Raw genomic sequence first — 17,287 nt, 5'->3', positions numbered from 1 at the left:
CAGTCACAGGAGCAGCACAGGTCAGCACCTGCCCACGGGCAGGGCATGGCTTTCTCTGGCTCAGCCAGGGTCTCTGTGTTTCCCACTTCAATGCAAGACTCTTGGCCTTGGCTGCTTTCTCTAAAAGCACCGGAAATTCCCTCTTGTTGGCAAATGGCACCTTCTCAACTTTCCTTTGGGGTGTTTCTTATGATTTGGGGTTTTTTGTTGTTGTTGTTGTTGTTGTTTTTGTTTTGTTACTCCTCACCTGAATGTATTTTTCCCATTGATTTTTAGAGAGAGTAGAAGGGAGGGGGAGAGAGAGAAGCATTGATGTGAGAGAGACACGCCCACTGGTTGCTTCCTGCATGTGCCTTGACTGTAACTGAGGTACGTGCCCTTGACTGGAATCGAACCCGAGACCCTTCCATCTGAGGGCCAACACACCCTAGCCACCGAGCACCCCGGCCAGGGCAGAAAGTCTCATTTTGACTGTCTCTTTCCCAGTTCGGGGCATTTTTTAAAAAATTGATTTTATCTCGACGACTGCAATTGATTTTATTTAGACTACAGCCAAATCTGGAGAGAACCACAGATCCAAATTTGAGACTGTCTCAGGGAGGTGGTTTTGGTGTAGACGTTTATAGGGAGGAGTAGACAAGTGATAGGTGGGGCGATCTTATGGTTGGGGTTGTTTCTGTGCGAGGCTTTTTGTCCTGGGAGATACCAGGCCACTGGCTGACAGCCCCCCAAAACCCTGATGTCCTCTGTTCCCAATGACCTGTGCCACAGATGCTTACCCCGGCTCTCCCCTGTGGGAAACCACAAAACAGATGTGTCCGTGCGACCACAGGCCAGCTGGGAGCTTTTCCTGCCGGGAGCAAGTGGCTATTTATTGTCACCTGAGGCTCCAGACGGCCGCCATGAAGCCAGACAGTGCAGAGTCATAAAAAGCAATATGGTATTATATGGAGAGGATGCATCCTGCCGGGGAGGGGTGAGGTGGGGCGGGGTGGGTGGAGGTAGTCAGAACGGCCTTCCCCCACGAGGAAAAGTGAGGACCTATGGACATCAAAGGCTGCCTGGGTGGAGTCGCTGGCCGGAACATGGATTTTGGGGCCAGACCCTCGGGTCCAAAGCCTGCCTGTGGTTAGCTTACTGCCTGACTTTGGAAGGCAAGTTATATAACCTCCTGGTCCCTGGTTTCCTCTATAAAACGCAGTAAACAGCAGTACTGTTTGTTTTCTATTGCTGTGTAACAAATGACCACAAACCCAGTGGCTCAAAACAGCACCCACACAGCAGCCTGCAGAGTTGGAGGTCAGAAGTCCACCAGTGTGGCTCTGTTCTCTGCAGGGCTGAAGGCTGAAGCCAAGCTGTCGGCGAGGTCTAGTTCTCCTGGGGGGGGGGGGGGGGAGGGAGACCTGTTCCCAAGCCCATTCCTGTTGTTGGCAGAATTCGGTTCCTTGTGGTTGTAGGACTGAAGTCCCTGCTTCCTTGCTGGCTGTCAGCTGGGGGCCAGTCTTAGCTCCTAAAGGGCCCTTACCTCCCGTGCCATGCGGCCCCCTCCAACTTCAAGTCAGCAAATCCGTATCCTGCTTTGTATCTTTTGACGTCCTCAACTTCAACCAGGTGGAGAAAACTCTGCTTTTAAAGGGCTCTGAGGAGGTCAAGCACGCCTGGATAACCTCCCTATGCCAAGAGCAGCTGCCCTCATGGCAGTACCTGCATGGGCATTTGATGGACTACGCAGGAGAAGGTGTGTGTATACGTCAGGGCTGAGAATCCGGGGGACCACCTTGGCATTCTGTCTGCCATGCCCACCTACTTCTGGGGAAGTTGTGAGGCTTAAGTCAGCAAGTGTAGGGTAGTACTTAGCATAGGGGTGTCGAACTCAATCAGAGAAGGGGCCAAAATCTAAAATCCAGCCTAAATCGCAGGCAGAATGGTTTACTGAACAGTCATAAACTGACAATGTCATAAACTGACAGCAGAGTGCAGTGATGACAGCGCGGTGCAGGCCACATTGCAAGGCCTGGCGGGCTGGATTTGGCCCGCGGCCTTGTGTTTGACACATGTGATACCCAGCAGGTTTCGAGTAGAGATTTGCAAGCAAAGAATCAGCCAGCTGAGTTCCCAGGGTTGGGGAGAACGTGGTCGGGGTGGAAGGCGCGTGGAAGGGGTGGGAGCCATGGGACAGCTGAAGAACATCCTCCAGTTCTCTGCCGAGGGGCTTCATTTCGATCTCAGACAGGAAGGGCCTCTCCTCCTGGGACGAACAACGCTGACAGCCTCCCTGACGTTGCTGCGCTGATCGTGGCCATGAGCCGGGCGCCGGACTGGCCCTCTCAGGAGCCACCTGCTCAGGGATGTTGACTTTCGGAAGAGCTCAGACGTCTCCTCCGGCTGCAGGTCCAGGGATCCAGAAACCCCTCACATCACAGCTTTCCCCAAACCGGCCGAGCACGGACCTCATTGAGGGAAGTGGGAGACGGAAGTGGATTCCCGCTCACGGTTCTAACCGGGCACAGGACGTGGGAGAGGCCACTTCCTCTCTCAGCCTGGCATCCCGGGCGGAGGACGGGGCGGTGGTCCCAGGCCCCGCTGGCCATCACCCACGAGAAAGAACCCGGACTTTTATCCGCGCTGTGGGCTGAACTGCCTGCTCCCAACAAATTACGCTCCCAGTGGTCTGGGGCCAGCAGCAGGAGGTAAGCAGGAACAGAGATTAAAAAGAAAAAGTGGCGGCAAGAATCAAAAGCTTGCATTTTTCATTCCACAGATGCCCTGGTGGGAAGAAGCTTTCCTTTCAAAACTGCCTAGATTAGACCACTCTCATTTCCAGCTGGTGCTCGGCCCTCTATCGTGGCTCTTTGCCTCCCCTCCCTCCTAGATCTGCCTCAGCTTCCGGATTTCTCAAAGCTTCTGGATCTTCTCAAAGCTCTCCCCTCCTGCTCTCCACCTCCCCGCCCCGGAAAACTTGGGTCAACTGTCATTTCTGAAAAGCTGCCCCGTCTCTCTGCTGTGATGTCCAGAGAGAGACTCGGATTGCTCTCCCTCAGTGACAGCTCGGAGACAGGAGGGAAGGGAAAGCCAGGAGCTCCGATGGCGGGGAGAGCACAGCGTCCGCCCACTGAGAACCGCGGGTCCGTCCCGGCAGGAGCCTGTAACGTCCTGATGCCCAAGGACGACGCCGAGAGAGGAGAGCAGAGAGCGGAGAACTCGGGTTTGCGCTGTGGCTGCTGGAGTGTTCTCACCGGTGCGGCGGGACCCGGTCTGGCCTGGCCTGTCAGGGCGAGCGGAATCCAGAGGAGCCAACCAAAGACCCGTGGGCGGGAAGACCAGGCTGAGCACCCGTGTTGTGACGTGTCAAAGGGCAGCTGTCTTCTGGCCCCGCAGCTCGTGTGTGTGGGGGGGGGCGGGGGGGGGGGAGAAACCGGAAGCTCGGCCTCTAGGAGGCCAGGGTAGGAACACCCCGAACGGGAGTCACCTGGGCTCCAGGTGGGCCCTGCCTCCCATCACCCCTGAGAAAGGAAAGCTTCGTCGGGCGGCTGGGTCCGTGGCCCGAAGCCGTGAGGACTGCCTTCCCCTTGCTCCTTTGCTCCCCGTGCTGCTCTCTCCTCTTCACGATTCACGACAGGGTCACCGTGCCTGACGGAGCCTGCTCGCCCACCCGCCCACCCACTGTGATCAGTGGCAGAAACACTCCCCCTGATCACCGTTTAACCCGGATGGTGCCGCGGCTAGTGACATTTTGAGGAGGAAAGAGAGGAGGGGAGGGGAGAAGAGCGGGTGCAGGAGGTTCGCAGAAAGCCTGTCGGATGACACGGTGCACAGCCCACCCCGCACAGCATGTCTTTCCCCTTCACCGCCCCTCATCACTGCCATCCAGATGAGCAAATATTGACCCACGACCTCCAAAACAACGCGTACGCTCCCTCTTCCACGCCGTGAAACCCCAAAGGAATGTCCTGGGGGAAGAGAAGGGCCGGTACCTCTCCCCCGTTGGTAATGAGCTCAAGTTATAGAAAGATCATTTCCGGCTTCCTACCGTGACTTATTAGCGTGATGGTTTAAAAAAAAAAAAGAAAAGTCACTCACTCAGACTAATGGCCTCTCGGGCAAGTGGGGAAGAATGATGACGCGGCTCCTTCCGCTACCTGCGCCTCTCCCGGGCTGGCAGGCGGTTTGCTGACACAACCCTTCTGGGCAGCAGTGCATGCAGGTAGTTGTTGGCAGAGCAGGCTTCACACACGTCTATCCAGCCCTGGTGCTCAAACAGAGGCTGGGCGGTGGCTCCAAATAAGGAAGGGTGGTCTGTGCACGAGGTAAGCCATGAGCGAGGCCGCTCTCTGTTTCTCCCTTTGCGGTCCGTCCTACTTATGTGTCTGCACTGTGATCCGGAGCCTCCGCTGGCCAGGGCTTCCGCCCGCCCTCCTATCCCAGGGGTCAGAGCATGCTCTCCCTTAAGGCAATGAGTGACCCTCTCGCACAATTAAGCTCTGAGCTGACGGGTCTTCCTCGTTCCACCTGTGGAATCCAGTTTGGCTCAGTGGATGGAGCCTAAGCCTGCAGACTGAAAGGTCCCAGGTTCGATCCCAGTCAAGGGCATGTACCTTGGTTGCGATCACATCCCCGGTAGGGAGTGTTCGGGAGGCAGCTGATCGATGTTTCTCTCTCATCGTTGTTTCTGACTCTCTGTCCCTCTCCCTTCCTCTTCGTAAAAAATGTTAATAAAAAATAAAAAATAAAAAATAAAAAAGCTGAAACCACTTGTAACCCTGATATACGCAACAATACAGAGAACAGTGTGGTGTGTTCTCTGCAGCTGACCAGCCGTGACCTCCGGCAGCCGAAGGAAGTGATGACTAAATGTCACAACGGTCACGTTCAACCAGCCACACACGACGGCTCCACTCCTGTTACTACAGCCAGGCCCCCCACCCTCCCTCTCCCCGGCCAAGTATGTTCAGTGAAACGACCAAGATCATATCTGATCAGGAAATGCACGTCCATGACGCCGGCGGCGTAGAAACCAAGTTCAGTATCAACTGTAGGACAGACTGGTGAGAAAGAGTTTTGCTTTTCTGCCAAAGTAAGCCAGGACCAGAGTACCATGGAGAAGTTTAAGGCCAGGCGCCATGACGAAGTGAATGCTGATCTATTGTACATTTACAAACGCAAGGGACCGCCCGCAGTCCCCCATTCCTAACTCGATGGCAGGCGTGTAGATAATTTCCTAAGGGCAAGCATTTCCTAGTCCACTGAGCCAGATGCCCATGTTATTGGCGCAATAAAGATAATGTCCAGAGTGACTGTCTGAGAAGCAATCACAAATGGCTTTTTTTTTTTTTTTTTTTTTTTGCACACAATTAGCGACGGAATTGAGAACCACTTTCTTCCTAATAGAAAATCAGCAGCCACGGAGTGGCCATTGAGATTCACCACAGTGATTTCGGCCAGTAATGCTCTTTTTAATTTCTGGAGAGTTCCCTCCCCGGGCAGTCTCAGCACTCCAGAATAATGAGCAAACAGTAAACGGGGCGGCACTGCGATTTATGGTCTCCCCATGGTCCCACCCCCCCAGCCCCCCACGCTCCCGAGGGACCGCTCACCCCATGACATCTCATCTTGCAATCTCTTGTATTAAGAAGATGGATGGGTGTGGTGCGAAAGTAAACGGTGGATGTGCTTCAAATTCAGACAAGTCTGTGCTTCAAATCAGGGTCCTGAGCCAGGGATCGCAGCCCTGACCCCTTCACCTTCTCCAAAACCGCCCCTCCCCGCGCTTTTACAAAAACATCCCTCCTAACTGTATCCTGCATATGCTTGGGATCTTATTCCTTTATCTTTTGCTTCGGGTTTTGTTTTGTTTTGTTTTTTAAAAACTCCCAGGCAGATTTTTGTTTCCTCTGTGAAAGCATCAAGCCTCAGACCCAAGACAACCCACATCCCCAGAACCCGAAAGCTGCCTTGGGGTTGTAACCCTCACCGGAAAGGGACAAACCAGCTTTTAAATAGAATAAATAAAACGGAGCGCCGACCTATCAGGGGCCTGCGGGCTTGCTCTCTGGCCCGGCTGACCCCGGGCGGCGCGGGGAGAGGGAAGAGGGGAGTAGCGGGTTTGCAGGGAGTAGCCCGGTTTGCAGGGAACAGCCGGGCTCTCTGGAAGGCGCCCAGGGCCGCCCTGAGCGCAGAGCGAGCGCTGAATTCCAACCAGCCCTGGAATGGCTCGGCTTGGAAGCCTCCTTCTGGAAAACCCAAGTCCAGGGCGACTTTCCACCATAAGAAAGAGGGCGGGAATTGCCCAGGGGACAGAGCGGGGCGCAGGAGCGAGCCTGGGAGTTCCAGGGGGGGAGGAGACGCTGGGAGCGTTGCCTGGCGGAGCTGCTGCACAGAAACTTTCTCCTGCCCTGAGATCAGCTGGAGGCTGAAGGCTGAGGTCTGCAGAGCTGGCGGGTCTGGGCAGGGGACACACTCGGAGCCCGGGCCGGGGCGCGGGAACTCACCTGTTCCAGCGGGCCACCTTCCTCCGGTAGTAGCGCAGCGCCTCCGGGCCGGCCAGGAGCCAGTCTTCCGGCCCGAGGCCCGGCGGCTCCTCCGGGACGCTGTACAGCGGGTGGGCGAAGAGGGCCTGCAGCTTGGAGCTGGGGCCGCCGGGGTCACCGCGGTCGCGCTCGGTGCCCGGCGGGGCCCGGGAAAAGTTGTGCGCGGCCGCGCGGGGCTCCGGGGCGGCGGCGCGGCGCGCGCACGGGCAGCTCGGCGGGCGCTCGCGGGGCTGCAGCCGGCGCCGCACCCGCGGCCACAGGTGGAAGTAGAGGTCGGCGGACAGCAGCGCGCCCAGCAGCAGCAGCGTCAGCAGGCGGTCCCGGCGCAGCCCGGGCATGGCCCCGCCGGGGACCCGGAGGGGCGCTGGGCACAGAGGGCCGGGCGGGGTCGGTGGGGCCGGAGAGCTCCCCGCGCGGGATGGTAACTTCGCTTTGGAGGGGCGGCGCCCTTGAACTTAGGAGCCGGTGCAGGGGCTGCGCGGTCTGGCAGCGTCGGCGGGCGTTCCTCCTCGGCGGGGAGTGGAGACCGGGGGGTGGTGTCTCCTTCTCTCCCCGCACCCGCCCGCCCCGGAGCCCGCGGCAGGTGAAGGGCCGGGGCGCCGGCGCGGCTGTCCCCTCGGACGGACGGACGGGCGATGGCGGGGCCGGGCGGGCACAGCGCGGGCGCGGGCGGCGCGCTCGCCTCTAGGAGGAGCCAGGCGCCCGCGGAGCCCGGGGCTCTCGCCTCCGGAGGATGGATGCTGCCGCCCGCGGCTGCTGTGGCTGCTCCCGCAGCTCCTTCTGCGGCTCCCTCTGCGGGCGGCGGGACGCCCGTGCCCCCGGCTCCAGCGGGCGAGCTGGTCTGCGCGCCCGGCTGCTGGGGGCGGAGGGAGCGCCGGCCGCCCCCGCCCGGCCCGGCGCCGCCCCCCCGCCCCCTCCCCGCTGGCACCTGCCTCCGCCCGCCCGCCCGCCCGCCCGCCGCCTCCGATCCCTCCGCCGCCCTGCCCTCCACCTGGCCGCCCGCCTCTCCCCGCGCCCCGGGCCGCCCAGCCCCCCGCGCCCCCGGCCCTCCACCTCCCAGCCCAGGGTCTGCCCAGGCCTTTGGGGGGCTCAAGCGGTGTGTGTGTGTGTAAAACCCTTGCTTTCCTTTCTTTTTTATTTTATTTTTTAAGAAGAATGACAGCTCCCTGAAAGCCTTTCTCCCGTAAGACCGGCCAGATGTGTGTGTTGTCTGTTTCTCCCCGCAGAGCACACGCTCCATCCAGAGCCACGGTGCGTCGCGTGCGCGCGGCAAGACATAGGAGCTCGGGACACCCCCGCTCCGTGAATGAGAAAGTTTGGCTTTTTAAAAATATATATATATTATTGATTTTTTTACAGAGAGGAAGGGAACATCCATCAGCTGCCTCCTGCACACCCCCTACTGGGAATGTGCCCGCAACCAAGGTACATGCCCTTGACTGGGATGGAACCTGTGACCTTTCAGTCCGCAGGCCGACGCTCTATCCACTGAGCCAAACCGGTTTTGGCGAAAGTTTGGCTTTGCAAAAGAAGGCAGGCACCAAGTTTCACCTAGAATCTTGGCGATTTCCTGTTTGGACGGAGTTTGGTTCCAGCGTGGCCTGAGCTTTGCTTTACAAAGAGGAAATTTTTCCTGCACGCCAGGAGGGATCGGCCCCTCCCTGCTGCCCACGCGCTGAACTTTTGCCTCTGGCGTGGTGTGAAGATAGTCCGGCCAAATGAATCACGGGGGACACCAGGTAGCTCTCTCCCGAGATCCTGCGAGGGCACCGGTCCTCCCAACCCCGTTTTCCTTGGGAGAAAGAGGGAGGCGGCGGCGGGGGACCCCGGACCTGAACTCCTGGCTCCTTCGCTCAGTGACCTGATGGAGAAGGAAGGCTGTTGGACTGAAGCGGTGGCCCCACCCTCGTCCATGTTCAGGAAAGCACATCTCTGCCTGGAGCTGCTGGTCCAGGCGGCAAAGCTTCCCGTGCGCGTTCATCCTCCTTCCATCGCTGGAGTCATGGCCCCAGACACACTTGGGTGGGTTCAGATCCGGGTTCTTCCCGTCTGTGTGTGGGTTCGTGGGTGACTCTTGCAGCCTTTGCCAGCCCCTCATGCTGTAAATGAAGACAGCATGGAGCCTTCCCCACGGGGTCATTGTAGGCTTTCAGTGAATTAAAGTATAGAACCAGCCAAAACCGGTTTGGCTCAGTGGATAGAGCTTTGGCCTGCAGAATGAAATGGTCCCAGGTTTGATTCTGGTCAAGGGCATGTGCCTTGGTTGCTGGTACATCCCCAGTGGGGGGTGTGCAGGAGGCAGCTGATCCATGTTTCTACCTCTCTATCCCTCTCCCTTCCTCTCTGTAAAAAATCAATAAAAAAATATATTTTAAAAAATAATAAAATGTCATATGTGAAATTGTTGCCTTATTGTACCTAATTTGATAGTTTTTTTAAAAATACTCCCATTTAATTGTGCAGGTCAGAAAATTATAATTGTGTAATGCTCTGAAATGTAAAAAAACAGTTGTAAGTAAAATCAACTAAATCCAAAAAAACTTACCTTGTGGCCTCATATTCTGGTTTTTGCTATCTTCTTAAAGAGATGGTTGAACCAACATGTTGAACTTTGCTATTAAGAATAAGCAGGTTAATAAAGGTCAGCAGTCAAGAAAGTCAATTTTTTTGAAAGGAGATACAGGATAGAGGGCAAAAACTAATATAACACTAATTTAAGTCAAGGTGTAAAAATAACCTTGACTTAAATTAGTGTTTATATTTTGCATCAGGAGAAATCCATACACTCGTGTGTAGCTGATTTCAGATCATGCAATTCTTCTAAGCAGCACCCTGTACATGATGTGAGTTTTTATACCAGAATAACAACAGATGTGTTTTCCCTGCTTCTTAATCCCTTGACAGCACATCTATTTTCTGAAGGAGGGAAGTTGGGATTTGGGGGGTCTTTAGAAAGCCATGTCTTAAAGTATTTTAACTGTTGTCTGGCAACTCTTAATCCCGTATGTGAGTCCACAACTCATGGGAGAGACAAACATTAAACAAATGTTACACAAATCAATATCCTGGACGGGCTCAAAGGTCAGTGTCAGAACATCAATACAGCGGAAATAAATAGGAACGACTCCAAAAAGCTTTGAAAACTAGCACAGGTCCTGACTCAGTCACGTTGGAGGGGGTGGAGAAGTGAGAATTCCACTAGTGAGGTCTGTGATGACCCTCTGCATTTCCAAACATCCTTAAGACAGACCTTTCTCTTCACAAAGCCCATGCTTTCCGGTCTCACCTTCTCCCTTTCTTCCCCTCCATGTCCCGCCTCCACAACTCCACCCCACATGCTTGTACCTCTTCTCTTTATTCCATCACTCCCCAATCCTTCCAGATGTAGGGCGATCTGCTCGATTCCTGCTGGCTGCCATTCCCCTCTTCATTTCTTAAAAAATTAAAAATTAAAAAATTATGTAATATAAAAGCCTAAGCGACCATTATGGCAGAACAACCAGTTGCTATGATGCACACTGACCACCAGGGGGCAGATGCTCAATGCAGGAGTTGCCCCCTGGTGGCCAGTGCTCTCCCACAGGGGGAGCGCTGCTCAGCCAGAAGCTGGGCTCATGGCCTGGTGAGCGCAGCAGCAGTGGCGGGAGCCTCTCCTGCTTCCACAGCAGTGCTAAGCAGCAGCGAGTCAAGTATTAAAGAGCAGCAACCAGGCAGACAGTAAAGAGCCAGGACTCCCGGACTGTGAGAGGGCACAGGCCAGGCTGAGGGAAACCTCCCCTCCCCCCGCCCTTGCACCAGGCCCCTCTCTCTCTCTCTCTCTCTCTCTCTATATATATATATATATATATATATATATATATATATATATATAGAGAGAGAGAGAGAGAGAGAGAGAGAGAGAGACAGAGAGACAGAGAGACAGAGAGTAGGTCCTTGAGTTACATCAGAGATCCGTTCCTAAGGTACAAGGTAAGGCGATTTTCGCCGTAAGCCGGAACCCATCTACATAAGCACCTACAACACTTACATGGAGCACATACACAGCAGTAATAAAATGAAACAGTGAAAACAAATTTTAAAAGGAAGATGACAATTGATGACCTTTACTTGTGGTAAACAAATAATAAAAAACAAAGCACATATATACATACGACAAAATGTCGGACCTTTATATATATATATATATACCGGTATGTAAATAAATGGGAGATGGCGACGTAGAACGACGTTGTCCAAAGTAACCTGAGGACTGCCTGTATGCAGAGAGGAAGGGAGAGGGAGATAGAAAACCTGATGATGAGAGAGAATCACTGACTGGCTGCCTCCTGCATGCCCCCTACTGAGATCGAGTGCACAACGAGGGCATATGGCCTCGACAGGTCTCAAACCCGGGACCCTTCAGTCCGCAGGCCGCCGCTCTATCCACAGAGTCAAACCAGCCGGGGCCCCATTTCCTTTGGATTGCTCAGCTCTGCTGAAGAAGGCAATGCTGAGCTGCAGCACACATGTGTCGTCAGAGGGCCGGGCTGCCCTTTTCATAATGTATGTATATTTAGTTATTTGAACAATACACAAATATTTTATTTTTGTATAATATTTGGACACTGTGCAACATTTTAGAGTAAAAAGTGGGGTCCGCCCTCCCCTTCTCCCTCTCTCGTTTCCTTCCCCAGAGGTACCACTATTGGCTGGTTACAACTCCTTTCAATATATTGTCTACTCAAATAACTTTCCCTCCACCTTATTAGTAAGTGAAGGAATGCAAACGGAAACAATGGATAGGGATAACCTCTTATCATATTTTCATCGCTTCAAATGAAGAAAATATTCAGAACTGGCTAGGCCCTAGGCTTGGGAAGGAATTTTACATTGGAGCCACGGCTCTGAAAGTTAATTTGGAAACGTAAACACATTTAGATTTGATGTCAGTCAGGAAATTGAACACGTGCCAGTTATTTGAATGAGAGCATTTTAATCAAAATAAATTGTTAACGCGTGAAAGTAACGCCTCTAAAAGTCCCAGAAGTTAGCATGTGCAAAACGAAGCTATTGCTCGTAGGCTGGGAAAAAGGGACAGGGAGGACTCAAGGACGAAGAGGGTTCCAACACCCCAGCCCAAGGTCGAGATGTAGGACCACGTGTCCGCCACTGGGAACCCAGCCAGCGGTGGTGAGGCAACTTTCCCCGTAGGAGGCCATGTGCCCATGGGAAGGGGAGGCAGAGGCCTGAGGCCATGGCCAGAGCTACTGGGGGAGTGTGGCCCCAGAGAGTGGTTGGAACAGGACTGTGGGGCTGCTGGACTTCCCTGCCACATGACAGATGGAGGCCTGGGACCCAGGATGCCTTCCTGCCACCGCTCCATGGGTTGCAATGTCCCTCTGGCGCCCTCTATGGACAAAGCCTGTCACTGTGCCAGCTGGTAGAGGAGAAAGGTTTGCAGGGTCCACCCAGCTCCTAGCTTTCAAAGCTGCCAAAGGAAGGGTCCGTTTGGAGCTGAGACACAACACGTTCACAACTGGCAGAGACTTTGATTGCAGAATTCCATTTTTTTTTTAAATTAAGGAGAGCCAAAACCGGTTTTGCTCAGTGGATAGAGCGTCAGCCTGCAGACTGAAGGGTCCTAGGTTTGATTCCGGTCCAGGGCATGTACCTTGGTTGTGGGCACATCCCCAGTGGGGGGTGTGCAGGAGGCAGCTGGTCGATGTTTCTTTCTCATCGATGTTTCTCTCTATCCCTCTCCCTTCCTCTCTGTAAAACATATATTTAAAATTAATATAAATAAATAAATAAATAAAATTAAGGACATACTTAAAAGTGTGCATCAGACTTAAAGAATGGTTTTTGGGGTAATAAAAAAATTAGAAATAAGCTCAAGTCAAAAATCAAGGACTGCTTGAGCAAAATGTGGTAATTTCCAAGGCAAAGCCAGATTGGTTTATTGTTATAATATGAGGTGAAAAATGCGAGTTCATAACTTTTATGACTCATTAAAATACACATTTATTTCTATGTTTGCAGAGAAACCTTTGAAAAGTTTGGTGTCTTCGTTCATCAGCTCCTTGGATCATGGCTCCTAGTTATCCTGTAAATATTTACTGAGCAAATGCATTGTTTCTGCTTCCCGGAGCTGCTGGAACAAAATGCCACACACTTGGCAGCTGATGACGACTGAAACTTACTCTCCCATCACTCGGAACGCCTGAGGTCTGAATTCCAGGGCTCCCTCCGGAGGGTCTCGGTTCTTGAGGTTCAGGCTTTCCTTGGCTTGTGGCCTCATCCATGGGAACTCCGCCTCCCTCCCTGCCTGGCCTTTTCCTCTGGGTTTTCTTCATAGCAGAACTCTCATCGTTGGACTCAGGGCCTGCCAGACAATCCAGGATGACCTCATTTTGAGATCCTTAATGGAATTGCTTCGACATATCTTTGGAGGGGGTGGGTGAGCAACATTCAAGCCACAGCTGTGTGAATAAATACACAGCAATATTGTACAGAGGCTTCCTTGTGTGGTAGGATTGATAGGTAATAAGAATTTTGTGGTTTCTCTCTCTCTCTCTCTCTCTCTCTCTCTCTTTGTTTAGTTTGCTTACTAGTATTTTTATGATTCATGTAAACACCTTTTTGAAGTAAATAGTACTTGGTTGTGCCGACTGCTGTTGCTCAGTAGTTAAAGCGCCGGCCCCAAGGACCAAGGGGTCTCGGGTTCTATTCCAGCCAAGGGCACGTGCCTGGGTTGTGGGAGGGAGGCAACCAATCGATGTGTCTCTCTCACACTGATGTTTCTCTCTCTCTTTCTCCCCCTCTCTTCTCCCTCCGTTTCACTAAAAAAAAAAATCAATGGAAAAAAGTATCCTCTGATGAGGATTAACCGAAACAAAAAAAAGTACTTGTCATATGAAAAATGAGGGCCTGCTTTGAGACGTGCTGGTTTCTCTGTCTTGAGAGTATGGTTGAGCCCACAGTTCACGTCAGAGCAATCAACTGTCTCCTCCTGCCTCGAGAAGGAGACAGCAGAGAGATAAAGAAGCTCAGGAGGAGGGGCCCATGCATCACAGGAGACCTATGTTCATTCGTGCTCAAGGGGAACCTGAAGGGTCCCCAGCCCAGCGCTGGACAGAGGGCAGCTGGTAACCAGAAACCCACACTCAGCCTCCTGGGCATCAGACTTGTGGCCTGGGTCGCCCCACCTCTGGAGCAGCTGACCACGCCTGGAATCTCCCTGGTTGCCTGTCACTGCAGACCTCCTCCTCCCCGGGCTCCTGTTCTCACGATATCTTTGATGAATTCCTAGGAAGCTGTTGCTCCACTAACCGAGGGGGGTCTGTGACGTCAAAGATCCGAGGATCAAAAGCACTTCAGAAGGCTATCATCGTTTCTATGTCGAGAGGCAGTCTTTCCAAAAGGAAAGAAAGGGACACCTGGGATCGGGGCATAAGTGCCTTTTTATTTCTCTTAAAGCCACAGATGTTTTATTTCCCGTCTCCTGTGAGGACTAATCTTGTTGTTGTTGTTCTTGACGTTTAAATTTATCCTGATTGAGGGGACAATTTGCATATTAGCCTTTTATTATATAGGATATACACTGAGTGGCCATATTATTATGTGTTCAGAGATCATAATAATGTGGCCACTCAGTGTATATAGATGATATTAACATGTTAAGATATCAGTTAGAATGTTATCTATAATAATAAAAGCGTAATATGATCATTAGACCAGACATCCTTCCAGATACCCTTATGGATAACCTTCTGGATGAAGTTGGGGCTGTGAGGGAAGTATAGGTCCCAGGTGCCAGAGGAAAGCTGGTGCCAGCAGCCACGGGAAGGAAGGCCTGCTCTGGCACAAATTTCGTGCGCTGGGCCTCTAGTGAATGAATAATAAAGAATGGATAAATAGAAATGCAAAAACATGCCATACTTTTTAAACTAGGACAGAAGTTGCAATTTTCCCCCCCAATAATATTTTAGACTTTCTAGGCCAGATAGTCTCTGTCACAATGACTCCACTCTGCTGTTGTAGTAGGAAAGCAGCCATGGACAACACATAAACTAAGAGCGTGGATGTGTTCCAATAAAACTTTATTTATAAAAACAGGTGGTGGGCCAGATTAAGCCCATGGGTGGCAGTTTGCTGGCCGACCCTCAAACGAAAACAGTAGAAAGTTGCATTAGTATTCCAGGGCTACCAGCTCTCTAGCATCGGGGAGAGATTTTTATCTGCTTTGTTGTTTTTCTTATAAGAAGGAAATGACCAGATATGAATGCTTTTCTTGGAAGAAGAATGTGGGTAAAATGACATAAAAGGAAGTAAGAGAAAATGTACCTTTGTCTTTGTGAAATAAATGGTTATATTCTCAGAAACAAGAAACTTTTCAATTAATTCTATTGGCCATTGTGTTCTGGGAACAGAGTTAGTACTTGCCTTACAAGTTCATCTGATTGTACAGAGCTTTTGCCATACAGAGTTACATGTTGAAAGGTTGTGGTTTATGCTATAATATAGTAGTGACATCCACAAAGGGCTTCAATGAAATCCTTTACCCATGATTTATTAGTTCATCCTTGTTTTACTTTCTCTGCATAATATTTGATTGCAATTTTTAATATATATATTTTATTGATTTCAGAGAAGAAGTGAGAGGTAGAGAGAGATAGAATTGATCCATTAATTCTATTGGCCCCCCACCGGGAATTGAGCCTGCAACTCGGACATGTGCCCTTGACCGGAATCAAGCCTGAGACCCCTCAGTTTGCAGGCTGATGCTCTACCCACTGAGTCAAAACCACCAGGGCTGCAAGATAAAATTTAAGAGGCAAGTAAGACAATAAAAATGGATAGCATTTGGAAGGACTACGGATGAAATATGGTTATGTTTTGGGTTAGCGGAAATAAAAAACCCGGGAAGGGCTGAGCACATGAGTTGGGGAGTGAATTGCTTTGAGTAAGAATACCTGTATTGGGTAGTTTGGGTTGGTATTTGGTAAGTTTCATTGAAGAAACACTAACCTCCTACCTCCTCACTTTAGCGCTTATTAAACACTTATTTAACCAAGTCAGGCAATACGTGTTAACTCGTGGGGCCTCTTAGCATCCTCTGCGCCAGTCGGGTTGTCTGGGAAGCAGATGCTGGAGTGAGTGAGCCGTGCAGAAGACGTACCGGGGCCGAGGGGCTAGCTCAGTGCCAGCAGATGTGACCGTCTCTACCAGCCCAACGGACGGTCTGGAGCTAGGGGAGGCCTGCGGGGGGGGGGGGGGGGGGGGGGGACTTTGCTCGGTCACTGGCAGGGCTGTCCTAACCAGAAGAGATCTCAGGTACCATTGCCTTACTCAACGCACAGCCTTAGACGCTGAGGTGGACCATAGTGGAGGTAACAGCTGGAGGCCGTCGATCAACTACACTCCTCACAGCGAGTCCTTTATTTAGTTACTAGAGGCCCGGTGCACGGAATCCATGCAAGAGGAGGCCTTCCTCCCCCCGGTGCCGACACCGGCTTCTCTCCGGCACCTGGTACCCAGGCTTTCCTCCCAGCCTCTACTTCGTCCAGAAGGTCTTCTGGAAGGATGTCTGGTCTAATTAGCATATTACACTTTTATTATTTTAGATTTTTCTTTTTTTATATCCTCACCGAGGATATGTTTATTGGTGTGTTTTTTTGTTGTTGTTGTTGTTTTTGTTTTTGTTTTTGTTTTGAGAGAGAGAGAGAGAGAGAGAGAGAGATTGAGAGAGCGATCAGTTGCTTCCCATGTGTTCTCTGACCGGGGATTGAACCCACAACCTTGTCGCTGTACCAGATAACACTCCAGCCAACTGAGCCACCTGGCCAGGGCAGGCAATCTTTTCTTGAAGGGGATCTGAGTGGCATAGCCCTAGGTTTCACACCACCTTTCAGTTTTCTGACTCTTAAAGACTCATTAGCTGAACCGTCCCTCGTATTGAGGTTCCCCTGAAATCTCCTTTCATTCTTCTCCCCATTCTACGGCCTCTTTCTGGGAGATTTCTCCCGCTTCCAGGGCTCCCCTGTGGCCTTTTCTTATCTTCTCTGACAGGGCTACCGATATGTTGATAATAATTTGATGTATCAGTTAAGATTCCATTTGGGGACATAACATCTACAACCCAAATCACAATCATTTTCATGTAAAACAAACCTGGATGTACCCCTTTCACCATCAATTGCATCCCTCTCCCCAGAGGTAACCTAGCTGGGTTTATCACTTTGGCAGGCATTTACATATATAGTATTTGCACATGGAAACACAGATCTGTTGGACGTTTGTTTTGCTATAAATATGATCATGTATATATATTCTGTGGATTTCTTTTTCCACCCAATAATATGACCTGAAGTTCTTCCACGTCAATTTCTCTGTTTCTAGATTTACCTTATTCCTTTTAGCTGACATATAGTATCTCATACTACAGATGCACGTAGGTTTTCAACCATTTCCAATTGATGGGCATTTAGCTTATTTCACTATTTTATTTATTTATTTATTTGCTTACTTGTTTTTAATCCTCACTCCAAGGATATTTTTTTCCATTAATTTTTTTTCCATTAATTTTTAGAGAGGGCAGAAGAGAGGGAGAGAGGGAAACATCTAGGGAAGAGAGACACATTAATTGACTGCCTCCCGTACACACAAACCCGCAACCCGGCTATGAACCCTTAACTGGGAATCAAACTCTTGACCCTTCGGTCTGAGGGCTGATGCTCTAACCACTGAGCAAACTGGCCAGGGAGGTTGCTCCACTGTTTTAA

At 51.5% G+C, this 17,287-nt stretch overlaps 1 protein-coding gene and 1 long non-coding RNA gene across 2 annotated transcripts in view; one reads left to right on the top strand and one right to left on the bottom strand.

The window, feature by feature from the left end:
• The window catches only part of FAM20A (FAM20A golgi associated secretory pathway pseudokinase), a 30,284-nt gene extending 22,914 nt beyond the window's left edge, over nucleotides 1-7,370 (bottom strand). Inside the window, exon 1 of the mRNA XM_084862432.1 lies at nucleotides 6,489-7,370. Coding sequence (XP_084718558.1) covers nucleotides 6,489-6,865 — 377 coding nt within the window. The 5' untranslated portion in view covers nucleotides 6,866-7,370. The remainder of the gene's footprint in view (nucleotides 1-6,488) is intronic.
• Nucleotides 7,371-7,668: 298 nt separating this feature from the next.
• LOC311610889 lies at nucleotides 7,669-8,703 on the top strand. The gene is made up of 3 exons (XR_014793034.1): nucleotides 7,669-7,778; nucleotides 7,887-8,266; nucleotides 8,385-8,703. It is a non-coding gene; the product is annotated as an uncharacterized lncRNA (long non-coding RNA).
• Nucleotides 8,704-17,287: the final 8,584 nt, after the last annotated feature.

Source organism: Pipistrellus hanaki (genome assembly GCF_964339955.1).
Source record: "Pipistrellus hanaki genome assembly, chromosome: 16".
Classification (NCBI taxonomy): Eukaryota; Metazoa; Chordata; class Mammalia; order Chiroptera; family Vespertilionidae; genus Pipistrellus; species Pipistrellus hanaki.
The sequence above is the reverse complement of the archived record's forward strand: the minus strand, read 5'-3'. Positions and strand labels throughout refer to the sequence as shown.